The sequence below is a fragment of the Ceratotherium simum genome, chromosome 5, assembly GCF_057802395.1.
Source record: "Ceratotherium simum simum isolate JZ-2026a chromosome 5, ASM5780239v1, whole genome shotgun sequence".
NCBI lineage: Eukaryota > Metazoa > Chordata > Mammalia > Perissodactyla > Rhinocerotidae > Ceratotherium > Ceratotherium simum.
Genome location: NC_141904.1, coordinates 16,735,942 through 16,751,315, shown reverse-complemented (window position 1 = coordinate 16,751,315; position 15,374 = coordinate 16,735,942). Strand labels below are relative to the sequence as shown.

General features: G+C 37.9%; 1 protein-coding gene across 4 annotated transcripts in view; it reads left to right on the top strand.

The window, feature by feature from the left end:
- The window catches only part of PPP2R3A (protein phosphatase 2 regulatory subunit B''alpha), a 165,021-nt gene that overhangs the window by 132,516 nt on the left and 17,131 nt on the right, over positions 1-15,374 (top strand). For all 4 annotated transcript variants that reach the window (XM_087430534.1, XM_087430533.1, XM_087430532.1 and 1 more), the window contains 3 exons: positions 3,084-3,259; positions 3,989-4,107; positions 5,994-6,100. In XM_087430534.1, the coding sequence (XP_087286660.1) occupies positions 3,084-3,259; positions 3,989-4,107; positions 5,994-6,100 (402 nt within the window). The remainder of the gene's footprint in view (positions 1-3,083; positions 3,260-3,988; positions 4,108-5,993; positions 6,101-15,374) is intronic.

Genomic DNA, 15,374 nt, shown 5'->3' with positions numbered 1-15,374 from the left:
CAGGAACTTCCTACATCGTCATCTTGAACCAGAACTCTGAAATCAGTATCTTGAAGAGATATCTGCACTCCTATGTTCGTTGCAGCATTATTCACAATAGCCAAGATATAGAATCAACCTAAATGTCCCTCGATGAATAAATGGATAAATAAAATGTGGTATATTTATATATACACTCACAATATGTAATATTATTCAGCCTTTAAAAAGAAGGAAATCTTGTCATTTGCAACAACCTGGATGAACCTGGAGTACATTATGCTAAATGATGTAAGGCACAGAAAAACAGATACTGCATAATCTCACTTATATGTGGAATCTAAAAAAAGTCAAATTCATAGAAGCAGAGAATAGAATGGTGGTTACCAGGGGCTGGAGGTGTGGGGGAAATGGGGAGATGCTGTTCAAAGGGTACAAAATTGCAGTTATGTAGGATGAATAAGTCTAAAGATCTAATGTATAGTATGACTATAGTTAATAATGTTGTATTGAATACTGGAAATTGGCTGTGAGAGTAGATTTCAGGTCCTCTCATCCTCCCACCTCCCCCCAAAAAAATGGTAACTTTGTGAGGGAGATGAAATGTTAAATAGATTTACTGTAGTAATTGTTTCACTATATATATCAAATTATCTCGTTGTATACCTTAAATGCAATTTTTATTTAAAATGTTAAAGAAAAAAAATTTTAAATAAAATTAGCCACAATAAAAAAGTAAAAAGAAACATAAAATTAATTTTAATTATATATCTTATTTAACTCAATATATCTAAAATGTTATTTCAATGTGTAATCAATATAAAAATATTGATAAAAGGTTTTACTCTTTCTTTCTTACTGTCTTCAAAAATCTGTTGTGCATTTGCACTTACAGACATCTCAAATTGAACTAGCTACGTGTGGCTAGTGGCTACCATGTTGGACTATGCAGATTTGAATAACAGGAGTTCCAAAAAAAGAGAATGGATAAGGGGAAAGAGAGGCAGGGAAGAAATAAAATAATTTAAGAGATATTTGCAAACCATACATCTGATAAGGGCTTAATCTCCAAAATATATAAAGAACTCATGCATCTCAACAACAAAAAAACTACCAACCCAATTAAAAAATGGGCAAAAGACCTGAACAGACATTTCTCCAAAGAAGATATACAGATGGCCAACAGACACATGAAAAGATGTTCAAAATCACTAATTATCAGGGAAATGCAAATCAAAACTACAATGAGATATCACCTCACGCCCGTCAGAATGGCTATAATTAACAAGACAGGAAACAACATGTGTTGGAGAGGATGTGGAGAGAAGGGAACTCTCATACACTGCTGGTGGGAGTGCAAACTGGTGCAGCCACTATGGAAAACAGTATGGAGATTCCTCAAAAATCAACGATAGAACTACCATATGATCCAGCTATTCCACTGTTGGGTATTTATCCAAAGAACTTGAAAACACCAATTTGCAAAGGTACATGCACCCCTGTGTTCATTGCAGCGTTATTCACAATAGCCAAGACTTGGAAGCAACCTAAGTGCCCATCAAGGGACGAATGGATAAAGAAGCTGTGGTATATATACACAATGGACTACTACTCAGCCATAAGAAACAACGAAATCCAGCCATTTGTGATAACATGGATGGACATTGAGCGTATAATGCAAAGTGAAATAAGTCAGAGGGAGAAGGTCAAATACCGTATGATTTCCTTCATTAAGTAGTAGATAGTGACAACAATGGACGGATACATAGGGACAGAGATTGGATTGGTGGTTGCCAGAGTGGTGGGGGGAGGGAGGAGGGTGAAAGGGATAATTCAGTGCATGTGTGGGGTGATGGGTTGTAATTAGTATTTTGGTGGTGAACATGATGTGGTCCATGCAGAAATAGAAGGACAATGATGTACACCAGAAATTTTTACAATGTTATAACCCAAGGTTACTGCAAAAAACAAAAAATTAAAAAAAAAAAAAAAAGAAAAAAAAAAAAAATAATAATTTAAGAAAATGTCCAAGAACTAAAGGATACTAGTTTCCAAATTGAGCAGGCTCTCAGAAAGCCCAGCAAAATAGATGAATTAGACCTAGACCAAGGCACTTCATCATGATATTTTAAAACACCAGAGACTCAGAGAAACCTCTACAGGCTTCAAAGAAACAAAAAAAACAGATTACAGTCAAAGGATCAGATATCAGCATGCTTTAGATTTCTCAACAACAGTGGATAGATAGAAGACGATGGATCAGTGCCTTTAAAAATCTGAAGGAAAAGCACCACCATACTATAATTCTATAACTAGCCAAAATACCAACCGAATTAGGAGGTAGATAAAAGGTATTTTCAGCTATCCAAGATCTCAAAAAATATAGCTGCCATGCTCCCATTTTTAGGAAGCTCCTGAAGAATGTGTTACACCAAAAAAAGAAGTAAACCAAGAATGAGGAAAATGTGAGATACAAGAAACAGGAGAAAAGTGAAAGGAATCCCTAGGATGAAACTGTGAACCAGGCCTAGGGATCAACCAGTCCAGATTAGAGTAGGTCGGAAGGAACTGAGAAAGACTTTATCAGGAAAACCCAATTAATAGAATACCTGATGGGGCAGATTATGGATGTAGAAAACAGGCAGAGACTTTTGGGATTGAATTAGTAACTTGTACACAGAAAACTAAGCAAATAAGAGATAAAAGAAAAATATCAAGTTATAAACTGAATGTTGAGTAATTTGACTATATTAAAAGGTTGGGAAGGGCATGTTGGTAAAGTGGAATGATTGATTAAAGAGCTAAAACCTCATCTTTCATGGTGAAAAATTAATACACAGTTCTTAAAAGGAGCAATGTAGGCATCTTACCTGAAAATACAAAGATAAAAACCAAAATAATCGGGTGTTGAAAGTGGTTGGTTCTGGGGAAGGGAAAATAAAGGGAAGAAGGGGTCTGCCATTTTGCTAACAAATTTTGTAAAACTATGTCTAAGTCGAAAGTATACACATGTGTAACTTGTAAAAAGAAACATGGGCGATGATAAATCTGGGTGAAGAAAGGACCTTTACCAGGCCATTGCTAATGAGTGTCCTTATCTCCAGCATTGAGTATTGGTTCCGCTGCATGGATGTGGATGGGGACGGTGTACTCTCCATGTACGAGCTGGAGTACTTCTACGAGGAGCAGTGTGAACGGATGGAAGCCATGGGCATTGAGCCATTGCCGTTCCATGATTTGCTATGCCAGATGCTTGACCTGGTGAAGCCTGCCAGCGATGGTAAGATTGAGTAAAGGGCCATTTGCACTGTGTTCACCTGTATAATAGAGCAGGGCACGATCCTGGATTGTCCTAAATTATGTAACTTTCCAGAGTCTTCCATACAGGCTTCCCAAATACAGAAGTATTTAAGTTTCTCCTTTACTATTAGTGTAGAACCAACAATTGATGGCAAATCCTATTTAACAAACAGGATTTTTCCATAGAAACAGAAAGCAGAGTAGTGATTGCCAGGGGCTGGTGGTGGGAGTGTTGGGTGGGACTGCTTGAAGGGTACAGAGTTTCCTTTTGGGGTGAAGAAAATGTTATGGAACTCGATAGTGGTGATGGTTGACAACACTGTGAATGTACTAAAGCCACTAAATTGTACACTTTAAAATGGTGAATTTGGGCCGGCCCCGTGGCTTAGCGGTTAAGTGCGTGCGCTCCGCTGCCGGTGGCCCGAGTTCGGATCCCGGGTGCGCACCGAGGCACCACTCCTCCAGCCATGCTGAGGCCGCGTCCCACATACAGCAACTAGAAGGATGTGCAGCTATGACAGACAACTATGTACTGGGGCTTTGGGGGAAAAATAAATAAATAAAATCTTTAAAATGGTGAATTTTACCTCTAAAAAAGATGGGATTTTTATGTAAAATAAACATATACATATACTTTTAAACTTCAGTAAAAGTTTTTTTTCACTTGCCAAAACAGCTCTTGGAATTTACCAGATTTGTTTTTACATAGGCAAAATAACTCTACGAGATCTGAAGAGATGCAGAATGGCTCACATCTTTTATGACACTTTCTTTAATCTGGAGAAATACTTAGACCATGAACAGAGAGATCCCTTTGCGGTCCAGAAGGTACCAGTATAGTTTTAACTTCTATTTGAGGGCTGCAATATCAGGGGCTGTGTGCTACAGAGAAAAATGGTCTCTGTCTGCAGTAATGTCAGTATTTAAAGAGGTAACATTTAAAACATTTCATCACATACTAAAAAGAGAGAATAAAGGACCTAGAGCACATCTCTGCCTCCAGCTAATCTTCAAGTTTAGGTAACCTGCATCTGCCTATTGTTGAATGAATTATATGGCCTGTGTACTTACATATACATTTGAAACTATTATAAAAATATTTTGAAAAAAAATTGTCCTAACTTTTGAAAAATATATCAATAGGCACATCTGTATTAGAAAGTATATTGGGCTTGATTTAATTGTACCATTCATTTCCTGGATGGCATGGTAAATAGATTTCCCTATCATAGTGAAAACTAGAAACTCCATGATAGACAACCTTCGGATAATATAACACATTTTCAAGTGTTAATGATTGCTGTGCATGACTATCAGTTTGAAATCATTCTACACCTGAATAGAGACGAGCACTCTTCCCCATACACAAAAACCTGTGGACCCTCAGAAAACCCTGGATAAATGATCCATGTCCAGAAAAAAAAACAAACAAAAAGCAGAATATTACTACTTCCCCTTTTATTCCCCTGTTTAAAATGTAAAAATTACATTGATAGAAAAGGACTGTTTCAGTTGAGTCCTACAGGAGTACAATTACAGGAAACTTTCACAGTCTTTTCTTTTTCTTCCATAACTGTTTGACCTAAATAGTAGTTAGAAAAGAAGATCACCTTCTAAAACAAATACTCTGCACCTGATCTTGGGGCATATCAAGGGGCATTATCACTAGCCTAAAGTCAGTATTATATTTCATTGAATTTAAGATGCCGCGTTATTTTATATACCTTTACGCAAGAAAAAACACTGCTAATCCTAAGTCTAAGAAGCATGCCAATTTCAGAGATGTTAAAAGGGTGGGATGGGGATTCTTAAAATGGATTAACTATAGTAATTAACACATTGTGTGGTCAATATTTAGGGACTTGCATTCTTCTAGGCATAACTAACCTTACATCCTAGGGCAGTGCTAACTCATTTTCATCACAGAAAAACATGATTTTACCTGGAACATATAAATCAAGATGCTGCTCATATTGTAGAAGGAAAAGGAAATGTATGGCCTTTTCCTCCTTCACTTTTTGTATTATAAATTGTACTTTTAAATATCTACATTTAAATTTTACTTTTCTTTATAAGAGGTAGTAATTATCAATATTTGTTCTGATCTGCAAAGAACATTATTAGTCAGAAAGTGCTCATAAATTCCAGGCACTGTGTTGAAGAGACACTGGTTATACAGAGATGAAAAAGACTCAGTATGTAAATAATGGGTATATGGAGATGAAAAAGACAGAAGAGCAAGAGGTGGCACTCAAGCATATACAGTATAGCAAAGGAAGTGATTTGGGGGAGAAGGGCTGTTTCCAGGAAGATAACACTGATGTCATGGTGTCTGAGCTGGCTTTTAAAGAAGCAATAAAAATTTGCCAGAGGAAGAGATGGTACATTTCAGGTGGGCATATGCAAATTACAAGTCACACCAGATAGCTGCTGTGCAAAGTGCTAAGGGAGAAGGGACTAGAGAAGGGTCTCTGATTACAACACTAAGGGATCTAGACCTAAAGAATCTAGCTGCTGAACAGTTGATTATAATTTTGTGATTGGAGGTGTAGAAAATCACTTTAGGAGTGTTACTTTAGCACCTCTTGTAACGTGGAAATAAAACATTTTTCAGATAGGTCTTTTTCAGTGATATACAACATTTGTGATGACCTCTCTCCAATTCTTTGTCTTTGATTATTTTTGTTTCCTCTTACTGTCCTCTTTCCAATCAGGATGTTGAGAATGATGGGCCTGAGCCCTGCGACTGGGACAGGTTTGCTGCTGAGGAGTATGAGACTCTTGTAGCGGAGGAGTCTGCCCAAGCACAGTTCCAGGAAAGGTGAGTGAGTATCCCTGTGTCTTGTAGAACTTTTAACAGGGTAACCATATTGGGAATATTAAAACACCTTAAAAAAATCAAGCTAGTTGGGGTTGGCCCGGTGGCATAGTGGTTAAGTTCATGTGCTCCACTTTGGCAGCTCAGGGTTCACAGGTTCAGATCCTGGGCATGGACCTACACACCACTCATCAAGCCATGCTGTGGAGGCATCCCACATACAAAATAGAAGAAGATTGGTACAGATGTTAGCTCAGGGCCAATCTTCCTCACCAAAAAAAAAAAAAAATCAAGCTAGTAATCCTTTCCTATTTTTGAATATCATAAAAACGAGTAACCAACTTTAGTTGAATGAATATTTTCCCCATCAGTCTTCTCTTCCCCTCTTCACTAATTTCCTGAAAACTCTTCTCATGTCCTATTTCCTTTAATAGAGTTGTACCTTTCACTGGAAACTAAGATCACTGTGCAGTCATACTACTTTGTTAGTGATGTTAGTAAACCCTGTAAATACAGGAGGAGGCTAAAAGAACTGAAGCTGTTTTAAATAATAAAGATGATCACGTTTAAAACAGATCTTTCATACATGGTTTTGTGCATTCAACCCTGAACAGGAAGTAACTTCTACATAGAATTTATAATAGTCAGGGTATAATTCCATAAAGGGACCATGGTAAGAAATTAAAATATCTGAGATTTTCACTGCTTAGAAGACTCCAGTAACTTTATAATTTGCTAGCTCTTTCCATCATCTTCTAGCAATTCCTTTAGCAGTTCTTCTAATTCTTCCTTAGCCATTGTTTCTTTAAGGCTCTCAATCCTTATTATTAATGTAATGCATTTTTTTGAATAGGCAATACATTCATATGATTTAATATTCAAAGAAATAAAAGAGGGGCTGGCACGGTGGCACAAGTGGTTAAGTGCGCACGCTCCGCTGCGGCGGCCCAGGGTTCGCCAGTTCGGATCCCAGGCACACAAAATGACGCACCACTTGGCAAGCCATGCTGTGGTGGCATCCCATATCAAGTGGAGGAAGATGGGCACGGATGTTAGCCCAGGGCCAGTCTTCCTTAGCAAAAAAACCAAGAGAATTGGCAGATGTTAGCACAGGACTGATCTTCCTCACAACAACAACAAAAAAGAATAAATATTAAAAAGTTTCCTACTACCCAGTTCTCCTCCCCAGAAGCCGTTATCATTTTCTTGTGTACCCTGCCAAAGACGCGCTCTCTCATATATACGCACACACACACATATACACACACATGTGTACATATATTAAAGAAAATACATATATACTTTATTTCTTTTTTCTCTTACACATATGGTAGCGTCCTATAGTCATTGTTTGGTACCCTGCTTTTTCCACATTTGTATCAAGTTTCTGCTATACAAGATGAATAAGTTCTAGAGATCTGTTGTACAACATAGTACCTATGGTTAAAAATATGGTATTGTGCACTTTAAAATATGTTAAGAGGATAGCTCTCATGTTAAGTGTTCCTACAAAAAAAAAAAAAGAACACAAGGAAATTTTTGGAGGTGATGGATATGTTTAGTACTTTGATTGTGGTACAGATGTATGCATATGTCCAAACTCATCCAGATGTATTCATTAAATGTGTATAATATCTTATATATCAATTAAACCTCAGTAAACCTAAAAACAATAACAAAGATTGGGAGAACAGCATGGTGAACTTGTATTTTATGATTACTGCGGTGTAAATGAGGCTTCACAAATATTTTGGGGGCCTTGAGTGTATGAATAAAAAATTAATAAAAGAATGAAGGTTGGGGAAAAAAACCAATAAATTGGAGATTATTCCACAGATGTATGTAATGAATGTTCTAAGTGTTTTACAGCTGCATAATATTACACTGTATAGTTATACCATTATTTTACAATCCTGTTCACAGATATTATATTTCTAACATTTCACTATTAGAAATATAATGTTGCAATAAATAGTCATATACATGTCATTTTTTACATATGTAGCATAAATTTCTACAAGTGTAGCAAACAGCATACTTGCAAAGACATAGGAGGATTTTAGACAAACCAACAAGAAATGATGCAGACACACAAAACCAGCAATGGTGGGGAGCCATTTCCATCCCTAGGCCTAAAAGGACAAGGAGATGAAACCATCACCAGAACCCAAAGATAGTAAGTAACTATATGGAGAGGGTCACCTGACAGGACTTGTGACCCTCAGTAATGGGATTTAGCCAACCTATGGCAACCCAGCTGAGAGACAGCTGCTAGAATAAATACCCAATTTCATTCTCCTCCTATCCTTCAGTATCCTGCTAGCACTTCCCATTGGCTTCCAAACAGAAACCAGAAGACAAGAGAGCTCACTGATGTGATCCATTTGGGTCCTCCTGGGGCACAGAGCTAGGGGGAGATTAGATCTAGAGGATAAACAGAAAATATCCAGCTCAGTACATAATGTCAAGTAGTGCTCCATAGACATTGTACCATTTCTCACCCCTACTGTTAAGTTTTTAATATCTTTTTTGAGAGTACTGAAGAAGCCATCACCAAACCTGCAAATCTGCAGATTTCCTTAATATGCTTAGCCACAAAACTGGGATCTCATTTTTATGTCAATGACTTAGAAACCCTTAAAGTTATTCATCATTCATTGATTATCTTAAGCCTGACAGCATCAGAAGAAAAGACAGGAGGCAAGTGGATTCACAAACATGACGTAAAGTTTTTTGGCGTTGAGCTTCCTTAGTAAGAATTAGGGTAAGTTTACTGATCTTATGAAGCAACATTACTACTGTTAGAACAAGTGTGGATGTTTAAAATGGGGAAAAATTGGAGACAATCTAAGTATCTAATAGGAAGATTAATAAAACTATCCTACATATACACAGTACAATCCCATGTAACCATTAAAAATCATTTTGTGGATGTATATTTCTTGACTACCATAAAGAAAAAATAGGTACATGGAAGAAGGCTTTGAAAGATCAAGTAAAATGGAATAGAAAAGAACAAAATAAAGTATCAGAAAGAAAATTAGGTGTATGTAAGGAAAACAAAAGGGATCTAACTCATAGGTATTAGACAACAGAGCAAATGGAATAGAAAAAAAAATATATTCAAAGATAATAGACAAGCTTTTTTGAAATAAAAGATCTGAATCTGAAAGGTTAGAAGTCACACCATAGTCCAGGAAATACTGATAATGATTGACCCCAGATATGTGTGGTGAATTTACCAGAATTCAGAGATAAATAAAAGTTCATTTGGGGTTTTTTTTTCCATTTTTTAAAAATGCAAGTCACCAGACAAGGGGGGAAAAAATGAGCCTTGCCTCAGATAACTCCACAGTAAAAATGAGTACTGGAAGATCATGAAACAATATTTACAACTTTCTCAGAGAAAGTAATTCTATACCCCAAAATGTTATACTAACCCAAGATGACAGTCAAGCCTGAAAACACAAATGAATATTTTCAAACATGTAAGAACTGGAGGGAATATAGCACCCATGAACTATTCTTTATAAAGGACATAATCATAAAACCAAGAGATGAACCAAAATAAAGACCCCAGAAATGGAGCAGCCATGACGGAAAAGAAATGATAGCATTCAATCCATTTAAATGTAGAAAGGATAGAGATCAGAATATAATATTCTGGGGGAAAAAAAAATGTAACTAAAACTGAGATGTAGAGAAGAGGAAGAAATATATATGTAACATCCTAGAAATAACAATTTAACTGAAATTGAGAGGTAGAAAGGAGGAAGAAATATATGTGTAAGTTTCATTAGCAGGGCTTCAGCAGATACCCTCTAAAGCTGATAAGTCGAGTGTTTAAGAATATTAATTTAAAATAAACAATTGAAAAACCAAAGCTAGACTCTGTATATTCTAATGCAATCAGAAAACATGTACACACACACATACAAAAAAAAACCACAGACCACACAGCATAAACTAAAAATGACAGAACTAAGGCTAATATTTTTAAATCAGTGAATGTAAATGGAATAAACTCACTTATTAAAAAGATTCAATTATAGAATGACAGCAAAGGTTGAATAAAACAAAGACTGAACATCTAAATAAAGCTATCCTGATAACATCAGATTTTTGAAGCAAAAAATCCAAAAAGAGGGGCCGGCCCCGTGGCTTAGTGGTTAAGTGCGCATGCTCTGCTACTGGTGGCCCAGGTTCGGATCCCAGGCGCACACTGACGCACCACTTGTCCGGCCACGCTGAGGCGGCGTCCCACTTACAGCAACTAGAAGGACGTGCAACTATGACATACAACTATCTACTGGGGCTTTGGGGAGAATAAGGGGTGGGGGGGAAAGGCGGAGGATTGGCAATAGATGTTAGCTCAGGGCCAGTCTTCCTCAGCAAAAAGAGGAGGATTGGCATGGATGTTAGCTCAGGGCTGATCTTCCTCACAAAAAAAAGAAAAAAAAGGTAGAGAAATTGAAACCTATTTTTTGCAGCCATAGTAAACTATTCACTGAAAACAGATAAAATACCTTTGTGATTTATTGTCCATAGACATTTACAAAATACAAATTAGGCCACAAACAAAACTTCAGTGGACTTCTAAAAAGTAACAATAATACAGATCAGCTTCTCATTTCAAGGAGGTAGACTGAAAGCAGACTGTAGTTTTCAGTTTCTCAGACCATATAAGACTAAGAACTACAGAGGGCCAGCCCGGTGGCATAATGGTTAACTTGGCACGCTCCGCTTCGGCGGCCCAGGGTTTGCGGGTTCGTATCCTGGGGGGTGGACCTATGCACCGCTCATCAAGCCATGCTGTGGCGGCGTCCCATATACAAAATAGAGGAAGATGGGCACAGATGTTAGCTCAGGGCTAATGTTCCTCAAAAAGAGGAAGATGGGCAGCGGATGTTAGCTCAGGGCTAATCTTCCTCACCAAAAAGAACAAATAAGAACTACAGAGCACCGGGGCCAGCCCCATGGCGTAGTGGTTAAGTGGGCAAGCTCCGCTGCTGGCAGCCAGGGTTCGGATCCTGGGCGCGCACCGACACACCGCTTGTCAGGCCATGCTGTGGCGGCGTCCCATATAAAATGGAGGAAGATGGGCACGGATGTCAGCTCAGGGCCAGTCTTTCCTCAGCAAAAAGAGGAGGATTGACATGGATGTTAGCTCAGGGCTGATCTTCCTCGCGCGCGCGCACACACACACTAAATAAATAAATAAATAAATAATAATAAAAAAAAAGAACTACAGAGCACCACTTAAGAAGAAGAACTTTCAGTGGACTAGAAGAAGAAAAGCAGATGGGATCAGATTAAAGAGGGAGACAAAGCTTAGGTTCTATGCAGGAGGATGCAGAAGATAATTGCTAGAGACAAAGGGAGCAACACTTAAGGATGATCCATACCCGAATTTCACTGAAACCAAGAGCAAGAGGGAGACCAGAAAAAGAAACATCCAGGTAGGTCAAACCCTGTACATCCCATCCTACACCTAAGACAAAAGCAATGAGTGTAGGATCTTGGAGCAGAGAAAGCACAGCCACTGAAATATCCATACACCAGCAGCATGGCCCATCCATCCCCCATTCTCATTGAAAACACTAGCAACAACCCCACATTGCCCCCTCCTAAGCAGCCAGTGCAAACAGAGGCAGCAGTCTGTTCTCAACTATGTAGAAAAGTGGACAAATATCAAACAGTTGACAAATATCAATAAAATATTCAACAAATGAAAGAACTTTCACCCTTGGAAGGAGACTCACTACAGCAATCAGAACAAGACATCAAAATGAGTATATTTACTATTTTTAGAGATAAGAGAGAATGTTGCGCTCTTGAAGCAAGACTGGCCAGTTTCTTGGAAATGAAAAGAAAAAAATTTAAATGAAAAATACAGTCATTGGGCTGAATAACAGAATGGACACATCTGAAAAGTTTTTAATTTGGACTATTGATTGTGATACTGGGGTGAAAAATCCTTGTAGAAATAATAGCCAGATAATTCCCAGAATTTTAGGTGTTTAAACAAATAAAAACATACACAGGAACAGGAATCAGCAATTTTTTTCCGGCCAGGTAGTAAATATTTTAGGCTTTGCAGGCCTCTATCACAACTACTTAGCTCTGCCACTGTGGTATGAAAGTAGCCATAGATAATATGAAGCAAGTGAATGTGGCTGTGTTCCAATAAAATTTCAGTAATAGACACTGAGATATTAACTTCATTTTCACGTCATGAAATATTCTTTTAGGTTTTTTTTCAAATGTAAAAAGGTAAAACCATTCTTAGCTCATGGGCCGTACACCAAAACAGGTGGCAAGACAGATTTGGCACACAGATTGTAGTTTGCCAATCCCTGTACTAGAGTGAAATTTTAATACATAAGAAATAGAGAAGAACTGAAAATCTACCAGAGAGAAAAAACAGGTTACCCACAAAGTGAACACAAAAAGAAATGGGGCAATATCATTCAAATACGGCAAAGAAAATAACTTTGAACCTAGAATTCTGTTCCTATTTTAATGTGATGGCCAAATAAAGACATTTTCAGATATTCAGAGATGCAAAAAGTGTACCACCAACAGACTATCTCTGCAAGAAATATTATACAGTATTATCCAGCAAGAAAGTAAATGGATCCTAGAGGAATAGTGGGATGCAAGAAATAATCCTGAGGGCTGGCCCCATGGCTTAGCGGTTAAGTGTGTGCGCTCCGCTACTGGCAGCCTGGGTTCGGATCCCGGGCGTGCACCGACGCACCACTTCTCCGGCCACGCTGAGGCTGCGTCCCACATGCAGCAACTAGAAGGATGTGCAGCTATGACATACAACTATCTACTGGGGCTTTGGGGGGAAAATAAATAAATAAATAAAATTATTAAAAAAATAATAATAATCCTGAGCAATAAAATTAGTAAACTTTATTCCTAGAGGGGGCCAGCTCAGTGGCGTAGTAGTTAAGTTCACGTGCTCCACTTCGGCAGCCCAGGGTTTGCAGGTTCAGATCCTGGGCGTGGACCTACACACCACTTATCAAGCCGTGCTGTGGCAGGCGTCCCACATATAAAGTGGAGGAAGATGGGCATGTTAGCCCCAGGCCAGTCTTCCTCAGCAAAAAGAGGAGGATTGGCAACAGATGTTAGCTCAGGGCTAGTCTTCCTCACCAAAAAACAAATAAATTTATTCTTAGAACTAGATAAGTATTGATCACAGATACTGTTAACATAAGAGAGTAAAAGGAGGTCAGGGTAATATGTTGTGAATCTTTATTAGAGTGGAGAATGTAGATGCTGATATATTCGTATTTCTCTAACAATGTCTAGAGTTAAAGTATGTCTTAAAAATTTAAGGTCAATAAAAATGGAAAACTTTCCAATCATTTTTAGAAAAAGACAATAGTTATTAACTGGAAAAAAACTGAGTAAAGAAAACTCAATCTACTAGAAGAAAAGCATGGTAATCAGCAAGTGACCTAACTGAACTCAAATTGGCATAAGCAAAAAAAAAAGCATACGCAAAAAGGAAATTATTGGCTTACAGAACTGAAAAGTCCAGGGACAGTACTGACTTCAGAAATGACGATTTTCTCTCTTTCATCTCTTAGATAATGCTTTTCTTTAATTCTTCAGCAGATTTTTCATATGTGATAGCAAGATGATCACCTAATAGCTTCAAGTTCAAATAAAAGAGAAAATCCCTTTCTCACAAGTTCCAACAAAAGCCCAGGATATGTGTCCCTTGACTGTAATTGGCCTGATTTGAGTCCAGTCCTTGTACCAACTCCTGAAGGAGTTAGGCCTAGAACTAAGCTTGGACATGGGTCAAGTCTATCGAAACCATATGTGTTCCTAAGGAAAACGGGGGAAAAAAGAGAATATGGCCAGGAAAAGGGGGAATGCTATAGTGAAAAAGGAACAACAGATGCCCACTATAGTAAGAAAGAAGAAACAAAAAGATAGACAGTACAAAATAAATAGCCAGAATAAGTCCAGATATAGTATTTGTCACAAAACTCAGATTGAATTAAAAATCCAACTGTATACAAGTCTTGAGATTCATACCTAACACAGAGGTAACAGTCACCTGAATAGTAACAAGAGGAAATAAGGCATGGCTATGTTAATGAGACAAATAGAATTCAAAGTTTGAAAAGAGACTTGTCAGTATTTCAACAGTTGGCCATGAAAATAAGTTATGAACTTTATGCAATATATAAAACAAATATGATAGAAATACAGGAAAAAATTGACAAATCCAGTCATGTAAAAATAATACAGGCCAAAATAAAAAAAATCAGGTCTGGCCCCATGGCTTAGCGTTAAGTGCGCATGCTCCGCTACTGGCGGCCTGGGTTCGGATCCCGAGCGCACACCCATGCATCGCTTGTCCGGCCATGCCGAGGCCGCGTCCCACATACAGAAACTAGAAGGATGTGCAACTATGACATACAACTATGTACTGGGGCTTTGGGGAGAAAAAAAAAGGAGGAGGATTGGCAATAGATGTTAGCTCAGAGCCGGTCTTCCTCAGCAAAAAGAGGAGGATTAGCACGAATGTTAGCTCAGGGCTGATCTTTCTCACACACAAAAAAAAAAATCAAACAGGCCAAATGATAAGAATATAGAATTAGAAAGCTTTCATAGAGAGGTACTCAAAAGTATACTTGGTACCCAACCACATGAACACATGAACCACCACAAAAGTGCCTGTTTATTAAGGTACAAAGGTAATTGCAACAGTTTTTTTTTTAATTGCTAGCATACAGGCCACATTTGTTATTTAAAGTGTAACCTGAAATTAGCAACAACAAAATGCATATATCTGGAAAACTAAAAATAAAATTTTTTTGTTTTTTTGTGAGGAAGATTAGACCTGAGCTAACATCCGATGCCAATCCTCCTCTTTTTGCTGAGGAAGACTGGCCCTGGGCTAACATCCGTGCACATCTTCCTCCACTTTATATGCGAGACCACCACAGCATAGCTTGACAAGTGGTGCGTCAGTGCGCTCCTGGGATCAGAACCTGCGAACACTGGGCCACCAAAGCAGAGCGTGCGCACTTAACTGCTATGCCCCTAAAAATAAAATTTTTAAAAATTTAAAATAACTGTTAAGCTAAAGAGGAAATCAAAATACAAATTACAATCTTTTTAGAACCAGGCAATGAAAGTATTATATTGAATCTACAGGATATGGACGAGGGGAAATTTGTAACCTGTAAACTGAAAGAAATGAATTAGGCTATCCTCTCAAGATACAAGAAAAAAGATGACAAAG